At 39.3% G+C, this 24273-nt stretch overlaps 3 protein-coding genes across 4 annotated transcripts in view; all 3 read right to left on the minus strand.

The window, feature by feature from the left end:
* Positions 1–545: 545 nt before the first annotated feature.
* Positions 546–15410, minus strand: LOC135834280 (phenoloxidase 2-like). 2 transcript variants are annotated; one of them, XM_065348124.1, is made up of 13 exons: positions 15260–15410; positions 8895–8970; positions 8495–8753; positions 8178–8416; positions 7201–7403; positions 6934–7084; positions 6738–6842; positions 6477–6650; positions 4997–5125; positions 2012–2257; positions 1786–1924; positions 1373–1632; positions 546–1062 (listed from the first exon to the last, which is right to left on the minus strand). In XM_065348124.1, exons 2-13 carry the CDS (start codon positions 8967–8969, stop codon positions 715–717), a joined length of 2328 nt encoding a protein of 775 aa, XP_065204196.1. In that variant the 5' UTR covers position 8970; positions 15260–15410; the 3' UTR covers positions 546–714. The 2 variants fall into 2 exon arrangements, with proteins under 2 accessions (XP_065204196.1, XP_065204197.1); XM_065348125.1 differs by lacking the exon at positions 15260–15410 and adding an exon at positions 9409–9514.
* A 3499-nt stretch (positions 15411–18909) lies between these two features.
* Positions 18910–22117, minus strand: LOC135838240 (uncharacterized). Its single transcript, XM_065353861.1, has 5 exons — positions 21867–22117; positions 21334–21600; positions 20231–20548; positions 19426–19705; positions 18910–19131 (listed from the first exon to the last, which is right to left on the minus strand). Exons 1-5 carry the CDS (start codon positions 22115–22117, stop codon positions 18910–18912), a joined length of 1338 nt encoding a protein of 445 aa, XP_065209933.1.
* Positions 22118–23353: 1236 nt separating this feature from the next.
* The window catches only part of LOC135834279 (phenoloxidase 3-like), a 36411-nt gene continuing 35491 nt past the window's right edge, over positions 23354–24273 (minus strand). The window contains exons 14-15 of the mRNA XM_065348123.1: positions 23937–24193; positions 23354–23850 (exon numbers count right to left, since the gene is read on the minus strand). Coding sequence (XP_065204195.1) covers positions 23530–23850; positions 23937–24193 — 578 coding nt within the window. The 3' untranslated portion in view covers positions 23354–23529. The remainder of the gene's footprint in view (positions 23851–23936; positions 24194–24273) is intronic.

Genomic DNA, 24273 nt, shown 5'->3' on the forward strand with positions numbered 1-24273 from the left:
GTGAAAGAAATCAAGTTTTCAAAGAATGTACCTACTTAAGTATATTTAACTAGTGGTTTTTTCGTCAAGGTATCGTCTGGTGAGTCTACACAATAATCCGACTCGAAAAATAACGATAATTTTATCTTTTTGGAGCCTCCAACGAGTTTTCACATTTTCACAGAAATTCCAAATCTCTCTCAAAGGGCTAAAGATGAACTTTAGCACCAAAAATTTTCGAAAATTAAATTCGCAAATCATCTTTTCAACTTCATTGAGTGAAACTTTGTGGAAATTTTAATTCAAACAAATCCCATTTGAAGGTCAGCCTTGTCTAAAAATTTGAAAAATGCTCCTTAGTTCCAGAAATTTTGGATGGTGATAAAGGTATTTTTGCATTTTCTTTCGGTTTAGCTTTGTCTGGTTTGAAAAAAATTTCTATCGGTTGGGTTTCTTCATTATAGTCAGCAAATAAATTGGATATCTTGATCGCGTTCTAGATTTTTCATGATTTATGGAAAGCTTGATGCTCGAATGTTTGAATAAAGGTAGTATAAATGAACGACGACAGTATAGAAAAATTTAATTATGGGTAGCACTTCAGTAAAATATAATTATGTAGCATATGAAAAATATAAATCAAAAAAATGAACTTTACACAGCATGTGAAATGGTAACCTAACTCAAACTTATAATCTTACTTAAATTTTTGCAGGTTGCTCAATAAAAAACAGATTACGCTGCAACTTTAAGAAACTTTTTGCAGGTTTCTTCTGTATATCCGGCTTCCTTCATGGTCTTGCCTAATTTAGGGTAGCCACCTTCATGTCTAACTCGAAGTGGAACCACAATCATATTCGATAATCGAGGAGGTAGTTTCTTTGAAGCATCATTCTTGTTCTGTTTTTCAAAATCTTCTTGTTTTTCGGTCATGAAATCGTTTATGGTGGCGTATACGTTGCTGATATCTCGGTCGAATGGGAATCCCATAGGTTTCCTGTCGGGGTATTTCTTGTTACGTACTCCGCAATAGCTGAGCGATGATTTATCGCAACATTTCTGGTGGAGTGGACTCTCATCAACCTGAGTTCGAATAAAAAGTGTCATCAAAAACAAATAATTTAAAAAAAAATTTATCTACAATAAATGACTATTAGGTACCTAATAATTTTTATCTATCGAAGAAATCAACATCTTTCATTGTGCTAAAATTTCTACAAATAAATATCAGGTTCCAGAATTTTGATGAATTTTTCAAAAATTGAATTTATAAATATTTGATTTGATTGATTCAAGTTAAAGATTACATCAATTTTTCATTTTTTTTTTTTTTGCAGGGGACAAAGTATTAAAATAATTGTGTGATCTTGCTTTTAAAACTTTACAAACTCACCCTATCATCATCATAATTCGTGATCATTACGAATAAATCGCACAGCATTCCTTTTCCAGTTGTTCCTTTGCCAACTAACAAATGGTGGGGCCAGCCACAGCCGCAGTACCCATTCGCAGCCTTATTCAATGCTTCGTTCTTTTCTTTATCGGTGACCAATTCTCTCACATCGTTTAGAGTCATGAATGACTTTTCGAATGGAATTGTCACCGAAGAGTCGACGGATTTACGCTTGATTGTTGTTGTCACATTTGAATCCACTGTAAAAAAAAATGTCAATTTTGAAGATGTCTCGTTTTGATTTCCCAAGTTTGGGATGCATGTACATTTCAACGTTCAATAGTTTTCAAACATCAGTCTACTTGTTTTCGAAAAAAAAAAAATGCAGGAAGTCGATCTGGGTAGATACTCACGTTGGGCAGTAAATTTGTCCAGTTCGATGAACATTCTTCTCTGACCGTTGAAAGTCATTGGTAGTCCGCTTTCATCAACATGAGGAGCCATGAAAATTCTCACAGTACCAGTCACATCGTTTGGGAGGGTATTCGTGACCTGGAAATTTGTATTGTGATGAAATTTTTTGTGAAAGAAGAAAAACATGCATTGTAATAATTTATTTTAAAAGTACTCAACACTTACTTTAATTTCGTATTCGAATTCCTTATGTTGCAAATGAGTGAAAACTGCGTAAACCTTTTCATTTGTTTTTTTCGTATCACCGTAAAGTATACCTTGAGAAACATCAACTGCGTCTTTTTCCCAGTATGTTTTGAGGACATTGCTCACATGAGGCGAACCATCGTCTTCGTCTCCGTTCTCATTCTGTGGCTTGGGTTCTTGGGGTAAAATTTGCACACTTTCGATTTTGATACCTTGGAAGTGTCTCTGTAAAAGTATCAACGTATTCAACGCGTTGTTTTCTCTCTATACATTTTTTTGACGATTTTTTAAAAAACGATTGATAGTGAAAAAAAATGTTGATAGGCAAGAGAGTTGAAATTTTATCATTTTTAGCAAAAAACATGAAAAATTAATTTTGAGTTGATGGTTGTCGTGCATGAATGATTCCAAAAATGGCAAGACTTTATTATTTCGATAGAAAATAAAATATGTGAGAGGAAATTGATGAATTTGATCCAGATACGATGATGATCAAATATTAAAGTTTTTTCTACATGGAATTTATCACATCGAGTAGGAAATAATCTAAAAAAAAAATAAATAAATAAAGTATTTACTTTGATTGATTTTCGATGAATTTTTAAAATTTTTCAGCCTCTAGGCCCCTACAAGGGAACCTCTTGAGGTGTCTGCCTCCGATTTGAACGAGGCCGCGATTTTTGGAAAGAGCATGTTCTAAAACCCCCAAAACCAAATTTTCAGCGACCCAAGTTCATTTTTCGATTTTTGGCGAATTTTTGAAAATCCAAAATTGACTATTTTGGTGATCTATGTTTTTTTTTAAAGTACGTACTTGATCAGTAAAAATGTTCAAAATAAGTCCTAAAACTGATATTAACCCCTCAAATCCAAATTTCGCTATTTCCAGTCATTCTGGAGCCTCCAGCGCTATTTTTCAATTTCTCCAGAATTTTTAATTTGCTCCAGAAGGCGCCAATATGAAGTTGAGCAGCTGAAAATCGAATCGTGTGTTACACTCGACCTGTTTAACGAGTTTATCTACATTTGAGTCGATTTTGGGAGGGACACCTCAAGAGTGGTTTTTTGACCAGCTTTTTCGTAGGCTAATAAGAAATCCAAAAAAATCAAAATTTTACCATTTGCGAGGAAATTTTTGAAATTTGCGCGAATCGCTGTATTTCGAACACAACAAACCCCCTAAGGCCGAATTCCGCCATTTCCAGCCATTCTGGAGCCTCCAGTGCGATTTTTCAATTTCTCCAGAATTTTCAATTTGCTCCAGAAGGCGTGAATATGAAGTTGGGCCTCTAAAAATCGAGTTGTGTGTTATACTCGACCTGTTTAACAAATTTATCCACATTTCAGCCGATTCTGGAGCGAATACCTCAAGAGTGGTTTTTTGACCAGCTTTTTTCATAATAAGAAATCCAAACAAATCAAAAATTTCCCGTTTGCGAGAAAATTTTCGAAATTTGCGCGAATTGCAGTATTTTGTCATGAACTAACCCTAATACGAGGGCGAATTTTGCCATTTCCAGCTATTCTGGAGGCTCCAGTGCGATTTTTCAATTTCTCCAGAATTTTCAATTTGCTCCATGAAGCTGTGAATATGAAGTTGGGCAGCTAAAAATCGAGTTGTGTGTTATACTCAAACTGTTTAACGAATTTATTCACATTTGAGCCGATTCTGGAGGTGACACCTCAAGAATGGGTTTTTGACCAGCTTTTTTCATGATAAAAATATCCAAAAATTAAAGAAAGGCCCGAGAAAGGCTGGAAATAGCGAAATTCGCTCTCGTGTGGTTAATTAATGACAAAATACAGCAATTCGCGCAAATTTCAAAAATTGTCTCTCAAACGAGGAATTTTTGGTTTTTGGATATTTTTATTTTGAAAAAAAGCTGGTCAAAAAACCACTCTTGAGGTGTCCGCTCCAGAATCGGCTCAAATGTGGATAAATTCGTTAAACAGGTCGAGCATAACGTACAACTCGATTTTTAGCTGCCCAACTTCATATTCACGCCTTCTGGAGCAAATTCAAAATTCTGGAGAAATTGAAAAATCGCTCTGGAGCCTCCAGAATAGCTGGAAATGGCGAAATTCGCCCTCGTGGGGTTAGTTCATGACAAAATACTGCGATTCGCGCACATTTCAAAAATTTCCTCGCAAACGGTAAAATTTTGATTTTTTTGGATTTCTTAGTAATGTACCTATGAAAAAAGCTGGTCAAAAAACCACTCTTGAGGTGTCCCTCCCAAAATCGACTCAAATGTGGATAAACTCATTAAACAGATCGAGTATAACACACGACTCGATTTTTAGCTGCCCAACTTCATATTCACGCCTTCTGGAGCAAATTAGAAATTCTGGAGAAATTTAAAAATAGCGCTGGAGGCTCCAGAATGGCTGGAAATGGCGAAATTTGGATGGGGGGGGGGGTAATATCAATTTTAGGACTTATTTTGAACATTGTTACTGATCAAGTACGTACTTTTTTAAAAAAAAAAAAAAAAGCATAAATCACCAAAATACTTGTAGTCAATTTTGGATTTTCAAAAAATCGAAAAATGAACTTGGGCAGCAGAAAATTTGGATTTGGTGGTTTTAGAACATGCTCTTTCCAAAAATCGCGGCCCCATTCAAATCGGAGGCGGACACCTCATGAGGTTCCCTTGTAAGATGAAGCAAAAATCAAAATTTCAACAAAAAAATACATACATAATATAAACAAATGGTTTGTTCAATTTTAAAGTTGTTTTTTTTTGTGAGTTTTGATCTATGCTTTTTCATTCATCACAAAAAAGTTGAGCTTTCTCATTGAAAGTTCAATTTTAAGATTTTCTAATTGTGAAAGGTTTGCTTCGAGTGTTAACCAGTCTTGAAAAATGAAACGTTCGAGTTTCACAACTTTCAATGCTCCATAAACGTATTAAAATGACTCTCTATAACTCTAAGTCTACTTCAGATTGAATTTCTTCCAACCTGTTCCACGGTGTAAGATGGAAGTGTTCTTTTATAGCGTTGAAAAATATCGTCGATGAATGTATGCCAACGATAAAATATAGGATCCCTCAGAGCAGTCTCCGAATGAGACATAACACTACCAGGTTCCTGTAAAAGAAAGGTTTATTATTAATGGAGTAGGTAATGGAAGTGTCTCTAATACCTATAGCCGCAGTCAAATAGCAGAAAAAAATAGGTGAACACAAACATTATTGCAATCAAAGGTTTTTTTGGTGAATATTGTCTAGGATGGTATGCTGAACAACATACTAAAAGTCCACGCCCCTACCCCACGAGCTAAACCCCCCCCCCCCCACAGTGGATAAAAGCCCCCCAAAATCAGTTTTTCGTCAAGAACTCCTGAAATATTGAATTTTGAGTAAAATGAGCTCAGTGATCATTTCATCTCCTCTCCAATACCTATCAAATGAGCTATCAACCAACTCCCTAGCCTCAAGGGGGTGGTGCTACGACCCCTCAAATTGGCGTGATTTTAATAATTTTACATTTTATGACTTGGGACTTGTAACCTGTTTTAATTGATAAAATGAAGTCAAACTTGGGGAATGGGATTCTTTTGGGAGCTAGAGTTGACCTCTGGAGTGGGGAGGGTCTAAGTTGAAAATTACAGAAAGGTCATTTTTTGGAGGGGCATAACATAACCCCTAATGGATGAAAAGGGTCCAAAATCATGCCATCGGACAGTACCCCATTTGTGATCAACATATCCAAATTTCAGCTTCCTAGGTCATCCCCACCCCATTTAAAGCGGAATTGAGGTGAAAATCTTCCTATTTTGCCCATATTTTCGGTTTTTTCCATCTTATAAGGAGTGGGGATGACCTAGGAAGCTGAAATTTGGATATGTTGATCACATATGGGGTACTGTCCGATGGCATGATTTTGGACCCTTTTCATCCATTTGGGGTTATGTTATGCCCCTCCAAAAAATGACCTTTCTGTAATTTTCAACTTAGACCCTCCCCACTCCAGAGGTCAACTCTAGCTCCCAAAAGAATCCCATTCCCCAAGTTTGACTTCATTTTATCAATTAAAACAGGTTACAAGTCCCAAGTCATAAAATGTAAAATTATTAAAATCACGCCAATTTGAGGGGTCGTAGCGCCACCCCCTTGAGGCTAGGGAGTTGGTTGATAGCTCATTTGATAGGTATTGGAGAGGAGATGAAATGATCACTGAGCTCATTTTACTCAAAATTCAATATCCCAGAAGTTCTTGACGAAAAACTGTTTTTGGGGGGCTTTGATCCACTGTGAGTGGGGTGGGGGGTAACTCGTGGGTTAGGTGCGGGGACGTTTAGTATGTTGTTCAGCATACCACCCTACACAATATTCACCAAAAAAACCTTTGATAGCAATAATGTTTGGGTCAAATTGCATTTGGATTGGGCTAATGGCTCTTGCAAGTTGATTTAAATATTTCTATTTTAAATTCTAACCTGGAATCTGTAATCCGGATCGTGTATATATGAAATGAACATATGCCCTTTGTTGTGCAGATCGCCGTAGTATCTATAATTCCAGCTTAAAATTTCTACAGCTTCGACAGAGTAAACTAATTCATTGATTCCAGTTTCTTCGTCTATTTTCTTTTTAAACTCCTCTTTGCTTTCCTAAAGCGAGGGAATGAGAAAAATACCCATATAATTATTCAAATTGTAGGTAAGTAGGTATTGAAATGAAAGAGAAATAAGAATTACCTTATCCATTACGTATGCGTATCCTCGATCAATAGTGTCGTAGATCCTGTCTCTCCAACGTTCCAAGCTGGAAACCTGAACGTAGAGGGTTTCTCTGTGAAGATCCTGTGTTAAAAAAAAAAATCATAATTGATCGGTTAAGGAAATTGACGAAATTGACGAAATTGACGATAAAGTTTTCTTTCGTGCTACATACGTTCAACGAGCAGTTTGCTGGTCTGGAAGAAAATACGTTCGATGTAGACATTTGATCCAATTTGGGGAAATAAGCTTCTATGACAGGTTCTCTAAAATCTGCATAAGGTGCAGCTCGAGGTAAACCGTTACTGAATCTTTCAAAATTATATCTACGAAAAAGCACGACAATTATTGAATAATGAGTTACTCGTATTTGGTGAACATTTCAATTTTTTTGTGATTTTATGGTCAGTAGAAAGATAAGATTGAAAACAGAATTAGGTACCTGGCTACAATTTGTTCGTGCATGTAGTAGAATAGTTCTCCTCTACGATCTTTTTTGATGATGTCTTCGTGACCCTTGAAGGGATAAACTTCGTGCCAGTGACGATGATGCAAATTTATTCCGATGTCTTCTCTGAAGTAAGCAACTTTGTGTTCGGGATCTAGATTGGTGCCGGTGAAATTGGCGTTTATGTTTACAAATCTCTGAATGAATAAAACAAACGTTCGGTTTTTATAGCGATGTGCGATGAAATATTCGATAAAAGGGGTCAGGGGTCATTGTGTGCCAATTCAGCTAAGTTTTGGGTACAGGTCTTTGAGCTTTGCTCAATTTTTTCGTAGGGTTATTACGTAAAACCTCAAATACTGTTTTTTAGAACTGGGCCAATTTTCCAAATCCGGCTAGGCAAGGGCTAGAGCGAAAAAATTCGATTTTTTTCTAAAAAACAAAAGTCTCCTCTTTGAAGATCCATATCCCCTCTAGGGGCACATTCTGGAGCTGAAATTTTTTTGAGCAACTTTCAACTCGGAATAAATTTTTCCACTGAATTTGATCAAAATCCTCCAACATTTTTTTTTTCGTGATCCACTATAATGATTAGGTATATTTTTGCCTTTGCATAGAAAAACTTTTTATCGTGCTTGGATTTTATCTAATTTCAAAGTCTGATGGAAAATTACATGCGGTGAATAGATCTTGAAAAATGGCACGAATATTTATGTAATCAGGAACTAGGTAAACCGATTGAATATAGCCAAATTATCAAAACATATTTCTGTTCGAGTTGCAATTAGCAGACTTTCGAATTTTGCAAATTATGTTATCAGTAAAGGTCATTGCAAACAGTTTGCTTAATTGGCTGCTTGCAGATATTTGAAACGATGTATGTACTATTTTAGTTTATACTTAGTCGATAGAGATTAAAATGTTGAACGAATCTATAAGTTGGAAATTTTGAAATAAATCAATAAATTTACCTTCGGAACTTCGCCTTCTTTTACATCGTTGAGTTTTGGATCGTTTATATCCTCGGTAACTTTACCCATATCGAAATACATTCCAGGCTCTGAACTTAGATGAGACGGAACTTGGAAATTTTCTCCGACTGCATCATTACGATGAAGAAGCGCTACCGTCACAGCATAATTTACCAACGACGGATTCGCTTTCGATTGAGCGTATTTAATAGCTTTTTTCAATTCTGATAATGGGATGCCTGCGAGAATGAACCAGTGCATTGGAATAAATCAGTTCACTGTTCAATGGGCTTGAAATAAAAATGTTTCCAACTTACTGTAGAAGAAGTCGATCAAATACGAGGCACATTTCTGATGAAAATCGTTGAATAGCTCCAAACGTGCCTGCTTCGGTATCTGAGATGCATAATTTACCGCTTCTCTGAACTGATCCTGAACGGACTTGGGTTTTTCCGGTTCCTCGTATGAGTCGTCGGATCTAAGAACATACGATTTTGCTAAACTTCTTTTGGCTAATTCAACTACACCGGATGGTGGTGCTTCGCTGGGTGGCGGTGGACTTTCGAATGTTGGCTCCTGTTTAAGAAATATATGAAGAGGTTTTTAAATTTATGTTAGTTGAGGAAAAATGGTCGGTAGGTAAGTATTTGGAGTTCAGAATATTCAAAATACTTATTCTGTTATCAAATTATAATCTATCCTTTTATGAAAACTTACTTCGATATCCTCTTCAATTTGAGCTTGTAACAAGCTAACTACGTCCAATAATTCATTTTGAACTTCCGTTGCCATTCTGTAAAATATCAAAAATTGGATACGTTTATTTTTGATCCTGCAATGCGTTCAAGTGCTGTACGACATTTCACAAGATGAAAAATGATAAAATGTGTACTGTGTAGAGGGATACGTGAGGATAAATAAAAACTAAGATAGGCACGTAGGCACGTAGTTTAGAGTACCTACACCTAATATAAGTATAAGCTAGCTAATTTGTACAGCATATGTAATAACAAAGATTACACGACCATGTATTGGCAATCGTTTATTCATCGATACTGTACAAATTGGCTAGCTTATATATTATTATGTGTAGGTACTCTAAACTACGTGCCTACGTGCCTATCTTAGTTTTTATTTATCCTCACGTATCCCTCTACAAATGCAAATTACATAGAATTCATTAGCAATTAGCCTTTTTTTGTCGAATTTGAGTAAAAATACAAATTTTCACCTCGTGTCTTTGATTGCACCATTTTTAAGTAGCCCTACTTGAGATACTACAAAATTAAGATAGGTAGGAGCAAGTAATTGGTCTCTTTTTCGTAATGGTAATCGGCACACACCTCGAATCTAATACAATAAGAATTAGAATATTGCAAAAAAAAAATATTTTGTAAAATTTCATCTGCCAATCAAATCTTTAAATCCATTGTTTTTTTTCAAAAATTGCAGGTGAAAAAATACCTAACCACTTTTTTGAAAAACAGTGATTCAATGGTTGCGGAGACAACAGAAGATTGAAAAGGCCAGCGATGAGGCAGGTCTGAAGGTCAGCAAAGAAAAACAAAAATAATGATAATCGATGGGGAGCATAAAAACAAACCTGAAATTTTGGAAATCGATGGCGTAGAGGTAGTGCAGGACTTTGCCTATCATAGTTCATTAATAACGAATCAGGGAGGCTCAACTGGAGTGATCATGAGAAGACTGGCCATATAGCAAAGGCGGAGGTGGGAAAGCTCAATGGGATCTGGAAAAGCCGGGACATCACAAAGGTCACAAAACTCAGAATTATAAGAACGCTAGTTTTCTCCATCTTCCTACAAGCATCAGAATGCTGGACAATACGCAAGCTGAGCTGAGGGACCAAAACGATCCCAAAACTGGAACCGATTAAATCCCGATTCAAATTCAATCCCAAAACCGAAGGCGAAATTGTTATTTTTCTTGATACCAAATCCAAAAAAAAAAACCGGAACTGATATAATTTTGAACCCGAAACAATCTCAGAACCAAAACAAAATTGTTTCAGTTTTGGGATTTCAATTTTTGCTTTTTTCCCGCAATTTTATTTTGATAATACAGTGGAACCTCGATAACTCGAAAACCTCTATTAGCCGAACCAACCTCCATTCGCCTTGAAATCTCTGTAACACTCAATGTTAACTTTACTCGGATAAGTCGAAATTGACTACACAAACCAGTCGTAACTCGAAGCTAAAATTTTGCCAAAAATAGTGAGAAAGCCTCTATAAGTTGTACGTTGTCGAGCGTTTACCTCTATAACTCAAATATTTTTCAATTCATACGTTTATCTTTTATGCACTACATATCTCAGTTGTAACTCCATAAGCTAAACTTTTACTGAAAATAGTGAGAAAGCCTCTATAACTTGTATGTTGTCTGGCGTTTACCTCTATAACTCGAATATTTCAACTCATACTTCTATCTTTTATGCACTTACATCTCTCTCAATTCATTCATTTTGTAAGACCTCTATAACTCGAATGCTCTGAAAATCTTACCTGCATAACTCGAAACTGATTATCTCAAAAACCTCTATAAGCCGAATGAATGACCATTCCCCTTGGATTTCGAGTTATCGAGGTTCCACTGTAGTACATTATGTGACAGGAGCGGAAAGTATGGGATTAATAAGTGCGAAGTTTAAGGAGCGAGGCGCAGCCGAATGACTTAAATCTCACAAGTTGATCGCGTTACTGTCCAATCCTGTCCCATATAATACTTGTAGCGGAAGAAATGATCACTTTTTCCACTATAGCCAGTAGAAAGTGAACGTTTTCACGTAATTATTTAAGGTATTTGTGACGTCAGACATGAAAAATAACTTTGCCCATTCAACCCTTCCATGATACCACGACATATTTGCTGCCGCCAATGAAATACACGCGACTCGTGCTGTGATGTCCCTACTTTTATGCCAAATATCCGTCATCCCTGCCGCTTTTACGTTGAACTTTCATCTATAAAAGCTACTGCACAAGCATTTTTTCTTCAGTTGTTAGTTCCAACAACTTATGCTAGCTGTTCCAGTTGTTGTATGCATTCCTCCAGTCCTCCTTACAATCTCAACTTACCCAGCTGCTTGGTGAAAGACCCAAGTAGTCTAGGCTATAAGTTTGAATTTATGCTGCGGATACGCTTTCAAGGATTCTTGGAGCCTATTCCATCCTTTGCAGACCAATATACCGAGTCACACTTTACGTGTTCTTATATCTCTACCGTTCTGTATTGTGGGATATAAATTATGAAGGATCATAAATTGAGGAACCATGGAATGTAACTAACACTAGGGCGTTGGGGTTAAAAGCTCGTCAGTAAACACAGCAATCCAGAGAACGTGTTCAATTATAATAAAAATAACTCGACGAATTAAGCAAAATCATATGCATTTAAAACATTAAACTAATTATGTACACCATTGGATTTTTCATGTCAAAACCTCCCATTTTTTAAACCCTTGGCGGGTCCATTAGTCAATTTGGGCTTAAAATTGGTTGAAATGGAAATCCTGAAGGCTGAAACCGAAACCATTTCAACTCGGAACCAACACAATTTTTCAATCAGAAAATGAATCCCGGCCGAAACCAAAATGAAAATGTAGAAGAACAAATCCCAAAACAAATCCAACCCCGAAATGAAAAAAGTTCAATCCCGAAACCGAAATCCAATCCCAAAATCATTTTGGTCCCATAGCTCTGTACTCAAAGCAGATCAAGACAAAACCGATGCAATTGAAATGTACTGCTTCAGACGCATGCTAAGGATGTCATGGATCCAGAAAAGAACAAACACGTCAATACTTGAACAATTGAGAGTAAAATGAGAGACTTAGTACAGTCACCAAGACACAGATATTACGGTATTTCGGACATATGGTGAGACAGGACAACCTGGAAAAACTGACAGTCCAAGGCCACATAGAAGGCAAGAGGCGGAGGTGAAGGTCACCCACCAGATACACAGACTTGATCAAGAAATCTGCCAAAATGTTGCTGGGAGAATGCACAAGAAAGGCCGAAGACAGAGATACTTAGCTGGAGGGAACTGGTTGCCAGAATTTCATAGTTGCAATGTCCGGACATGGGCAAGCGAGAAAGAAGAAAAGAAGAGATGAGATTCGTAAAGTGCTGAATTTTACGGTATAAACCCTGCAATTTTTACTACAAATGATTCACCCTTTCTCTCTTTCAAATTGAACCCCTCCCCTCACCCCCCGCATTCAAATGTTTTGTGATTTAGATGCCCCAAAATTTTGAAAATCAAAGAAAACTCCCAAAATGGGTCGTGTAAGCTCAAAATTATTCTTTGAGTTTCTTTTTTTCATATTTTTTTTTTGGTTTTCAAGTCGATGAAGTGAGTTTGATACTAAGATGTACATAAATTGCAGAAATATTAATTTTCAAGGTTTTCTGGACATTTGATTCCCCCCCCCCCCGATCTTGATTCCTTAGTCTGTCATATGGTTCTGATATCACAAAAGTGGTAGAGTGCTTCCTTCAAAGTTTTTTGTTTATAAAATTACCTTTTGAGGGCAGTAGAGTTCGAACCTTGTAAAGAATCACTCTTGACCCCCCCCCCTTCTCCCATCTGAGCTTCATGTATTTCATTTTTTCGCCCATTTGAATTTTCTTTTTGCAAAACGAACGTGAAAAATTTTTTATTATGAAATTTTTTAATTTCAAGGTCATGAATTTGTTTATGGACCACCCCCCCACCCCACAAATCAGAAAAAAGACTTGAATCCTGAAATGAGCACTTGAATAATTTCCTCAAATGGAATAGGAAAATTATTATTTATTTTGAATCAAAGATGGAAGAGATTTTCTCAGAGTGTTACCTGAATCAGATTAACGTTCTGAATTCAAAATCAAAATACAAAAACGTTTCATTAAAAATACTGAAAGTTTAAAGTTGAATTTTTTGCTTGTGTGGGAAGTTGTTTGGGGGGGGTGGTCCTCATTTGTACTAGTGATTTGTTTGCTCTACTCTGTCTTTGAATTGTTGGTTTCTATGGAAAAAAATTCATGAAAAGGCAGCCGCTGTCCCTCTTCATTAAAAATTAAGTTATATGTATAGGGAGCCTTTGAAATTGAAAATTCTCTTTTCCACTATTAAAAACCCCTTATATTTTGGAAAAATGAGGTTCTTTGCCTCGCCATGATTTTTTAATTAATTAGCAACAGCGAAACCGTTTTCCAGGTCAAAACTCGAGTGGTGGCGTTGCCAAAGGAGAGGTGAAGGGGGCCATTTCCTCCCCCTGCTAGCGAAACTTTGAAATAAAACATGCAAAAATGAACGTTTTTTTTTTGTTGTTGTTGTTGTTTGGACCCATTCATTCTCGCTTTGCTCGAGCACAGTAATTTTGCCTTCATTTTCATAAAATCACCACACATCATCACCTCCAATAATTCTGAAAAAATTTCCTCGATGGGTTTAAAATTAGAACGAGCTACTGTACTGTACCTACCTATGTAAAATTCAACGATTTTAAAGAAAGTTTCGAAAGTTTTGTTCACAACAATAATGAAATTCTGAATGCACAAAAAATACAACTTTTAAAATGAGCTTTTGTTGGAAAAACTGAAGAAATCATTCGCCACTTTGGCTTAAAGGGATCAAGGTTTCAAAAGAGTACAATCGATAAAGTGTTTTTTTTTTAAAAAAAAACTTCATAATAGGTACTTCTAAGCAAACCCCCCTTTCCTTTTTTCAAGAGAAACCCTTCCCTTACCTGCTGAAAAATGCTAATCCTTCTGCAAGGAGCTTTCAAAATTTAAAAAATATCAATAGAATACCATAAAATTAAAATTTTTCTCAAAATATTGAGAGCTGAGAGGAGAGGGATTTTGAAAAAGGGATTGTTATGGGGAATTTTGGGGCAAAAATGATAAATTTTCTCAAATTTCCGGGATTTTATTTTTGAATTTTCGAAGCTCTATTCAATTAAAGATCAACATAGGTAATTTTTAAAAAAGCTGGGAGACTAAAATAGTTTTTTTTTTTTTGTTTTTTTTTTGAGGACTGAAAATGGAATAAGTAAGAGTAGGTATCTTGTAAATATTTACGTAGAAAAAATTATCGTCGATTTTTGGCTTTTGGTAAAACCGGGCCTTGAAAAGGTTCTATTTCTATTCAGGTCTTTAAAAATGTGTCATTTTCTAGGCAAAAAAACTTTTTCCAATCTTACATTTTGAAAATGATGTAAAAATGTTCAGTCTAATTTAAAAAATTTGTGAATTTTTGAATTGAGTAGGTATAAATAACTTACCTATCTATGTGAATTCCATTCATGAAATTCAGACTTTCAGCAATATAAAAACTAGGTAAGAAATATCCACAGCTGTACTCTCGTTTTCTCTTTTTTCCTCTGAGACGAAAATCCGCAATTATACAACTCCCTCACTCTTCTCAGATAAATAATATAAAAAACTCGTCGAGAGGGGAAAAAAAAACACACCCAGTGAAATCCAGAAACCCGAATCTAAGTAAACCACACAGAATGACCCAATTACCCGAAATAAAAATTTCTGAATTTTTTGCAACCGCAATGAATAAAAAAAATACTCGATGTAGAAAAAAGTTAATTTAAATACCCCTCGAGTTACATCTTTTTACCGCTGTATAAAGTTATTATTTTAAATTTAACGAGTTTCGGAAGCATGTAAAATTAATTCGTTTGTTGTACGAGTAAATTGTAATTTGAGAAAAAAGGGGACCATCGCTGCGGGCAAGGTGATTATTTTTTGAGAAATGTTATACGAGTTACACTTAAGATTATGTACGATTCTACTCATACATCGAAAATAGCGCGAATTTACGTGTAAATTTTTCACATTCGAAGAGAGAGAAAGAGAAAAAACCCTCCTACCTGTACATATATCTTACAATAATGGCGGAAATATGCCATTCAAAATGACAATATCAATTTCTCATCGAGGAAATGCGTTTGCAAACGATATGCGAAAAAGTTTTACAGTATACGTGAAAAAATCCGCGAGAAATTATTTACAAGTATAGAGAAAAATGTGCTGGCAAAGCTAGCTGAAGTAGGTACTTACTCGATGTATGGTAGGTAATGGAAAACCAGGACGCGGATAAACTTTCAAAATGCAAATACGTATACACTTCGGTGTGCATTTACCGTATGTATGCGGTGTACTCTCGAGATACTCGTAGTTTATCTTTATATATGGTAAATTTAAATATGAATTGATAAGATTTCGTATATGGGGGTGAAGGGTCGATATAGGGTAGATTAAAATTATCGGTAAGTTTGATGTGTTGACAAACGATGGTGTGAATTTTTATTCATTTTTTTTCTTAATTACCTAGAGACTGATTTGAATAAGTTTTCTGCGAGGAAAAAATTCGATTCAGGTCGTTGGTAATCATTTCCGGCGGATCTTTTTTGATATGACCGATTTTTTGCTAATTTGATATTTTTATCGTAATAAATGCCAAGGTTACCGCAGTATCGACAGAATTGAGCTTACGAGAAATACATTTGCATATCTACCTACGAGATAAAATAAGAATTTGAACTCGTATATATACCTTTTTTCGTGATATGGTAAATAAACAAATGAAAGTTCGTGTTTTTATTCCTGTTGTCAAATCAAATAGTCGTTCTCGTTACTATAATACAAAATAAAGCATCTTCGTGGCACGTTGTTAACCTATCCGAGAAATAGAAACGAAAGTAATTACCTTTTTTATCTGAAAAGCTGTGTTTCTTCGAGATCGTAGTATTTTATTGAAAAAAAAAGGAAGAGAAAGCAAAGGCTTACTTTGTTCTTTAATTACTATCGGAATTGTACGTATAAATATTTTCAAAGACGAATCGAAATTGTTTCCTAAACTGGAAACTCATTTCCTATTAAATGTCCCTATCTCTGTACATACCTACTTTCAAGCTCCAAAAAAAAACCTCGGTGTAATTTTTCTCTCCCTTTTATTCGAGTTTTAAATTAAAGACCTCGAATGAAAGTTTTCAAAAGAAGCCAATTTATATACTTAGGTAGCTAAATTTTTACAAATGTTTTTAAAAATTCGTCTTTTTGAATTGTTCGTTTAAAGGTACATAGGTAGGTAGGTGTATTGGTTTGATGTTTTTCTCGAATCAACGTGAACGGAAACTGATTCAATTTTTTTATAAATGAAATCTCGAAACTAAAGGATTTCTTTTTTAAAACGTTCTTTTTTGCGTGGAAATATTTAATTTTCGTTCTTCGCGGTGGAGTTATTACAATTTAGAATTTCATTTTTGTGTATGCGGAGCACTGAAAACGTATACTTACTGTGACAGTTGGCAATATTGAACTGTCGAGTTGATCTGTTTTTAGCAGCGAGTTGTATTTTCTTTTGTCAATACTTACCCGATGGCTTTATAGTAGACGATATACTTTGACATGTAAATTCGTTATTCGAAAGTTCCATTTTTTTGGTAGAACTTTTCTGTTTTTTTTTCAACTTTCAACTCGAAAATCAGTTATTGTTTTTGGTTATTTTATGATTTATTATTTAAGTAGGTACCTAAATCTATCTCGGATTTGGAGAATAATCCATTGGATTGACAATGGATATGGTTATTGAAAATTCCCTAAAAATGAATCGAATATAATCAAAATTGAATGATAATTTGTAGAAAATACAGACAGCATTAATAAATATGAAGAGTGATATTCCAAAACTCGCTTTGTCCATTTTCATAACTTTTCAGGAGAGAGGAAAAACAGTTTCTCTTTGAACGGGTAAATTGGCTTTTTAGGCGAGTTTAGCACTTTATTTGGGTGGATTTATGATGTAGGAGTGTAGGTATACATTTCATCCACTAAATACTGCTGAAAAAAATGTCAATAAAAATGGACAAAGCGCGTTTTGGAACATTATTTTTTTTTAATTTTTAGTGAATTTGTTATGGAAAGGATTGCCCTACACGCTCGGCTAGTGATTCATATCAGTCTTTCTTAGGAAAAAGCCGCGAAATACGTACACTAGCTACGTGTACCTTTACAGTACACTTTTTATTCCCTTATACTGGAAGGCAGAGTACTGCACGGTTAAGTTAAAATAGCCGGATAACCGCCGGAGCTATCGGCTAATTTAACTACAGGTTACAAACTGCAGTTACTTTTGTCGGCGCGCGCAACCAGCGGTAAGTTAGGTTAATAACCATACGTTAACCGCATTCGGTTCTCTGGTGTCTCAACAATACATTTTGGTGACTCATCAAACAGATAAGACAGAATCGAACATTACATTTCCGATAAGAGCGCGGTATAATCGCAGGTAGTTTAGTCATTTTAACTACAAAATTATCCGCATAGGCTAACGCTAATATAACTGCTTTTGGATGAGTTATATTTGGTAGCTTACCGCACACGACACGCGACTAACGCAGATAACTTTTAACTATACCGTGCAGGACTCTGCTGGAAGGTATGGTAATGTGTTAACTGCTATATTAGATCTATGATCGTCTATATACACACACACACATAGACGATCATCATAATTATGTATTTTGTAGGGGAAACATGAACTAGATATTCGTGTAGCTGTAGTCGTGTAGCTGTAGCTCTGTAGCTGTAGCTCTGTAGCTGTAGCTCTGTAGCTGTAGCTCTGTAGCTGTAGCTCTGTAGGTAGCCGTAGCTCCGTAGCTGTAGCTAGCTCCGTAGCTGTAGCTAGCTCCGTAGCTGTAGCTAGCTCCGTAGCTGTAGCTAGCTCCGTAGCTGTAGCTAGCTCCGTAGCTGTAGCTAGCTCCGTAGCTGTAGCTAGCTCCGTAGCTGTAGCTAGCTCCGTAGCTGTAGCTAGCTCCGTAGCTGTAGCTAGCTCCGTAGCTGTAGCTTGCTCCGTAGCTGTAGCTAGCTCCGTAGCTGTAGCTAGCTCCGTAGCTGTAGCTAGCTCCGTAGCTGTAGCTAGCTCCGTAGCTGTAGCTAGCTCCGTAGCTGTAGCTAGCTCCGCAGCTGTAGCTAGCTCCGCAGCTGTAGCTAGCTCCGCAGCTGTAGCTAGCTCCGCAGCTGTAGCTAGCTCCGTAGCTGTGGCTAGCTCCGTAGCTGAAGCTCCGTAGCTGTAGCTCTGTAGCTGTAGCTCCGTAGCTGTAGCTGCAGCACCGTAGCCGTAGCTCTGTAGCTGTAGCTCTGTAGCAGTAGCCCTGTAGCTGTCGCTGTAGCTCCGTAGCTGTAGCTCCGTAGCTGTAGCTGCAGGACCGTAGTCGTAGCTCTGTAGCTGTAGCTGTAGCTCCGAGCTCCGTAGCTGTAGCTAGCTCCGTAGCTGTAGCTAGCTCCGTAGCTGTAGCTCCGTAGTCGTAGCTCTGTAGCTGTAGCTGTAGCTCTGTAGCTGTGGCTCTGTAGCTGTAGCTCTGTAGCTGTAGCTCTGTAGCTGTAGCTGTACCTCTGTAGCTGTAGCTGTAGCTCTGTAGCTGTAGCTCTGTAGCTGTAGCGCTGTAGCTGTAGCTCTGTAGCTGTAGCTGTAGCTCCGTAGCTGTAGCTAGCTCCGTAGCTGTAGCTGACTCCGTAGCCGTGGCTAGCTCCGTAGCTGTACCTGTAGCTCCGTAGCTGTAGCTCTGTAGCTGTAGCTGTACCTCTGTAGCTGTAGCTGTAGCTCTGTAGCTGTAGCTGTGGCTAGCTCCGTAGCTGTAGCTGTAGCTCTGTAGCTGTAGCTCTGTAGCTGTAGCTGTAGCTCTGTAGCTGTAGCTAGCTCCGTAGCCTTAGCTAGCTCCGTAGCCGTGGCTAGCTCCGTAGCCGTGGCTAGCTCCGTAGCCGTGGCTAGCTCCGTAGCCGTGGCCAGCTCCGTAGCCGTGGCTAGCTCCGTAGCTGTACCTGTAGCTCCGTAGCTGTAGCTCTGTACCTGTAGCTCCGTAGCTGTAGCTCCGTAGCTGTAGCTCCGTAGCTGTAGCTGCAGGACCGTAGTCGTAGCTCTGTAGCTGTAGCTGTAGCTGTAGCTCCGAGCTCCGTAGCTGTAGCTAGCTCTGTAGCTGTAGCGCTGTAGCTGTAGCTGTGGCTCTGTAGCTGTAGCTCCGTAGCTGTAGCTAGCTCCGTAGCTGTAGCTAGCTCCGTAGCTGTAGCTAGCTCCGTAGCTGTAGCTAGCTCCGTAGCTGTAGCTAGCTCCGTAGCTGTAGCTAGCTCCGTAGCTGTAGCTAGCTCCGTAGCTGTAGCGAGCTCCGTAGCTGTAGCTAGCTCCGTAGCTGTGGCTAGCTCCGTAGCTGTAGCTCCGTAGCTGTGACTAGCTCCGTAGCTGTAGCTCTGTAGCTGTAGCTCCGTGCTCCGTGCTCCGTAGCTGTAGCTGCAGCACCGTAGTCGTAGCTCTGTAGCTGTAGCTCTGTAGCTGTAGCTCCGAGCTCCGTAGCTGTAGCTAGCTCCGTAGCTGTAGCTAGCTCCGTGGCCTCAGCTAGCTCTGTAGCCGTGGCTAGCTCCGTAGCCGTGGCTAGCTCCGTAGCTGTACCTGTAGCTCCGTAGCTGTAGCTCTGTAGCTGTAGCTCTGTAGCTGTAGCAGTGTAGCTGTAGCTGCAGCACCGTAGTCGCAGCTCTGTAGCTGTAGCTCTGTAGCTGTAGCTCCGTAGCTGTAGCTAGCTCCGTAGCTGTAGCTAGCTCCGTAGCTGTAGCTAGCTCCGTAGCTGTGGCTAGCTCCGTAGCTGTAGCTGTCGCTCTGTAGCTGTAGCTCTGTAGCTGTAGCTCTGTAGCTGTACCTGTAGCTCCGTAGCTGTAGCTCTGTACCTGTAGCTCCGTAGCTGTAGCTCCGTAGCTGTAGCTAGCTCCGTAGCTGTAGCGAGCTCCGTAGCTGTAGCTAGCTCCGTAGCTGTAGCGAGCTCCGTAGCTGTAGCTAGCTCCGTAGCTGTAGCGAGCTCCGTAGCTGTAGCTAGCTCCGTAGCTGCAGCTAGCTCCGTAGCTGTAGCTAGCTCCGTAGCTGTGGCTAGCTCCGTAGCTGTAGCTCCGTAGCTGTGACTAGCTCCGTAGCTGTGACTAGCTCCGTAGCTGTAGCTCTGTAGCTGTAGCTCCGTGCTCCGTGCTCCGTAGCTGTAGCTGCAGCACCGTAGTCGTAGCTCTGTAGCTGTAGCTCCGAGCTCCGTAGCTGTAGCTAGCTCCGTAGCTGTAGCTAGCTCCGGAGCTGTAGCTAGCTCCGTGGCCTCAGCTAGCTCCGTGGCCTCAGCTAGCTCCGTAGCCGTGGCTAGCTCCGTAGCCGTGGCTAGCTCCGTAGCCGTGGCCAGCTCCGTAGCCGTGGCTAGCTCCGTAGCTGTACCTGTAGCTCCGTAGCTGTAGCTCTGTACCTGTAGCTCCGTAGCTGTAGCTCCGTAGCTGTAGCTCCGTAGCTGTAGCTGCAGGACCGTAGTCGTAGCTCTGTAGCTGTAGCTGTAGCTGTAGCTCCGAGCTCCGTAGCTGTAGCTAGCTCCGTAGCTGTGGCTAGCTCCGTAGCTGTAGCTGTCGCTCTGTAGCTGTAGCTCTGTAGCTGTAGCTCTGTAGCTGTAGCTCTGTAGCTGTAGCTGTGGCTAGCTCCGTAGCTGTAGCTGTAGCTCTGTAGCTGTAGCTGTAGCTCTGTAGCTGTAGCTAGCTCCGTAGCCTTAGCTAGCTCCGCAGCTGTAGCTAGCTCCGTAGCTGTAGCTAGCTCCGTAGCTGTGGCTAGCTCCGTAGCTGTAGCTGTAGCTCTGTAGCTGTAGCTCTGTAGCTGTAGCTCCGTTGCTGTAGCTGCAGGACCGTAGTCGTAGCTCTGTAGCTGTAGCTGTAGCTCCGAGCTCCGTAGCTGTAGCTAGCTCCGTAGCTGTAGCTAGCTCCGTAGCTGTAGCTAGCTCCGTAGCTGTAGCTCCGTAGTCGTAGCTCTGTAGCTGTAGCTGTAGCTCTGTAGCTGTGGCTCTGTAGCTGTAGCTCTGTAGCTGTAGCTCTGTAGCTGTAGCTGTACCTCTGTAGCTGTAGCTGTAGCTGTAGCTCTGTAGCTGTAGCTCTGTAGCTGTAGCGCTGTAGCTGTAGCTCTGTAGCTGTAGCTGTAGCTCCGTAGCTGTAGCTAGCTCCGTAGCTGTAGCTGACTCCGTAGCCGTGGCTAGCTCCGTAGCTGTACCTGTAGCTCCGTAGCTGTAGCTCTGTAGCTGTAGCTGTACCTCTGTAGCTGTAGCTCTAGCTCTGTAGCTGTAGCTGTGGCTAGCTCCGTAGCTGTAGCTGTAGCTCTGTAGCTGTAGCTCTGTAGCTGTAGCTGTAGCTCTGTAGCTGTAGCTAGCTCCGTAGCCTTAGCTAGCTCCGTAGCCGTGGCTAGCTCCGTAGCCGTGGCCAGCTCCGTAGCCGTGGCTAGCTCCGTAGCTGTACCTGTAGCTCCGTAGCTGTAGCTCTGTACCTGTAGCTCCGTAGCTGTAGCTCCGTAGCTGTAGCTCCGTAGCTGTAGCTGCAGGACCGTAGTCGTAGCTCTGTAGCTGTAGCTGTAGCTGTAGCTCCGAGCTCCGTAGCTGTAGCTAGCTCTGTAGCTGTAGCTCTGTAGCTGTAGCTGTGGCTCTGTAGCTGTAGCTCCGTAGCTGTAGCTAGCTCCGTAGCTGTAGCTAGCTCCGTAGCTGTAGCTAGCTCCGTAGCTGTAGCTAGCTCCGTAGCTGTAGCTAGCTCCGTAGCTGTAGCTAGCTCCGTAGCTGTAGCTAGCTCCGTAGCTGTAGCTAGCTCCGTAGCTGTAGCTAGCTCCGTAGCTGTAGCGAGCTCCGTAGCTGTAGCTAGCTCCGTAGCTGTGACTAGCTCCGTAGCTGTAGCTCTGTAGCTGTAGCTCCGTGCTCCGTGCTCCGTAGCTGTAGCTGTAGCTCTGTAGCTGTAGCTGTAGCTCTGTAGCTGTAGCTGTAGCTCTGTAGCTGTAGCGTTGTAGCTGTAGCTGTAGCTCCGTAGCTGTAGCTGTAGCTCCGTAGCTGTAGCTAGCTCCGTAGCTATAGCTAGCACCGTAGTTGTAGCTAGCTCCATAGCTGTAGCTTCGTAGCTGTAGCTCCGTAGCTGTAGCTGCAGCACCGTAGTCGTAGCTCTGTAGCTGTAGCTCTGGTAGCTCTGTAGCTGTAGCTCTCCTGTAGCTGTAGCGCTGTAGCTGTAGCTCTGTAGCTGTAGTTCTGTAGCTGTAGCTCTGCAGCTATAGCTGTAGCTCTGTAGCTGCAGCTCTGTAGCTGTAGCTCTGTAGCTGGTGCTCTGTAGCTGTAGCTGTAGCTCTGTAGCTGTAGCTCCGTAGCTGTAGCTCAGCTGTAGCTCTGTAGCTCTGTAGCTGTTGCTCTGTAGCTGTAGCTCCGTAGCTGTAGCTCTGTAGCCGTAGCTGCAGGAATTTTTTGAATAGGTTGCTGATGCATCGTTGGCTGTCTACTCTACTCCTTGGTATTGATCAGTGAAAATACGAAAAACTGTGTACATTTTGTTACATCAATAACAATCTACCAAGCGTTTGGCTATATTCCGAGTGTATGAGTTGCTGTTGTGTAATTTTTCGCGATATTTGCATGCCCTGGTATCCTACACAAGTATTCTGCATCGACTTATTCATAAATGACATGCTAGTACCTACTTCAGTTTCAAAAATTTGATCTTGATCCGTGATCCGGATCACCATTGATACCATCTTTTATTTTTTTCCCTCCCTTTTCACCCTTTTATTTGTTTTAAAATTTTTCATGTACCTAATTTAAAAAAGAGAAAAATCTAAAAAGATTTTATGGTTATTTTAATTAAATTAATGATTGAAAGATCGAAATGAGAAGTTTGATTTGCCAAAAGTAGCGAAATCAAAATGTGGAATGTGAAAAATGATTTGTTTTTGTTTCAAAGTGGAAAAAAATATTTTTTTTAATTTTCACATTCAATGACCCTAATGGTAATAAAAATTGTAAATGATCCGAAAATGATCCGATTTTGCGGATCACGGATCACTTTTTCAAATTTATGATTTATTTAATCCAGATTTGCACTGAGCACTAAAAGCATCGGTTTCTCATTTAATTATCTGCGAAGTCAGAATTTTATGTAAGTTTATGCAAAATGCATAGCCATTGGCTTATTCTTAATCACAATCATTAAAGAGTTCTTTATAATATAATTTTGAATACATTTCCTGTGAATTCTAAGCAGGTAGGTACCTAGTACCTACCTATGTGTTTATTATTTTAATTTTCACTGAATAAAGTTTGACTAGGTAATTGTTAGAAGCAAAATAATGGTGAATTCAGGTTGAATATTTTTTATTAAGTATTTGCTTGATTATTGATAATGATTCCAATAATAGGTACCTATTTAACATACTGGTAACTCAAACTTACATCTAGGTAGATATGTCTATGCGTGTATTTCGATCAAAATTAAACTTATTATATAGGTATTCAGAAGTAGGTCCATATTACCTAGATACATTGTTTGGCTAATTCTTCCTTATAATTAATCTTCGCCAAAGACTTGCCAAGTTTGGGTTCATCTTCTGTATGTACTACTTTAACTTGCACAACCTTCATGTTGGATAATGGAGGAGCTAATGGCTTATTCTTTTTTTCGTTATCTTCTTGTTTTTCGGTGATGAAATCGTTTATGGTGGCGTTTACATTGGGTATATCTCGATCGAATGGGAATCCCATAGGTTTCCTGTCCGGGTACTTCTTGTTACGAATACCACAATAGCTGAGTGATGATTTATCGCAACAAACCTCATCCAGTGGACTGTCACTGACCTGTATTTGAACGATGAAAGCTGATTAATATATCGAATTGGCATGCTTTTGATGAATTTTTTATTAATTCGAATGTTTAAACTCACCTTATCGTCTTCGTAATCTGTTATCATTACGAACAAATCGCACAAAAGTCCTCCAACAGTTCCTTTTCCGACTAACAAGTGATGAGGCCAGCCGCAGCCACAGTACCCGTTCGCAGATTCGGTCAATTTCTTGTCCGGTAATTGAGATTGAACAAATTTTTTCGCTGCTGATAAAGTCATGAAAGATCTTTCGAATGGGATTGTCACCGATGAATGGGTAGATTTACGTTTGATTATACTGGTTACGTTGGATTTCACTGAGTGAAAAACAGAATCAAATAGATTAATTGCTGGCATGGGTAATTAATGGTTTGATTCTCAAACGAAAAAAAAAAGA

Source organism: Planococcus citri, chromosome 2, assembly GCF_950023065.1.
Source record: "Planococcus citri chromosome 2, ihPlaCitr1.1, whole genome shotgun sequence".
Classification (NCBI taxonomy): Eukaryota; Metazoa; Arthropoda; class Insecta; order Hemiptera; family Pseudococcidae; genus Planococcus; species Planococcus citri.

Bases quoted from the DNA above. Each gene is read 5' to 3' on its own strand.
- LOC135834280 (XM_065348124.1), bottom strand. From the start codon at position 8,969: ATGGCAACGGAAGTTCAAAATGAATTATTGGACGTAGTTAGCTTGTTA. The intron at 6,843-6,933 runs GTATGTAGCACG...TTTTTAACACAG, and splicing joins CAGCAAACTGCTCGTTGAAC to GATCTTCACAGAGAAACCCT. The intron at 2,258-4,996 runs GTTGGAAGAAAT...ATACTTTTACAG, and splicing joins CATCTTACACCGTGGAACAG to AGACACTTCCAAGGTATCAA.
- LOC135838240 (XM_065353861.1), bottom strand. From the start codon at position 22,117: ATGGAGCTAGCTACAACTACGGTGCTAGCTATAGCTACGGAGCTAGCT. The intron at 21,601-21,866 runs GCTCGCTACAGC...CTACAGCTACAG, and splicing joins GAGCTAGCTACAGCTACGGA to CTACAGCTACAGAGCTACGA. The intron at 20,549-21,333 runs GCTAGCCACAGC...CTACAGCTACAG, and splicing joins GCTACAGCTACAGCTACGGA to CTACAGCTACAGAGCTACGA.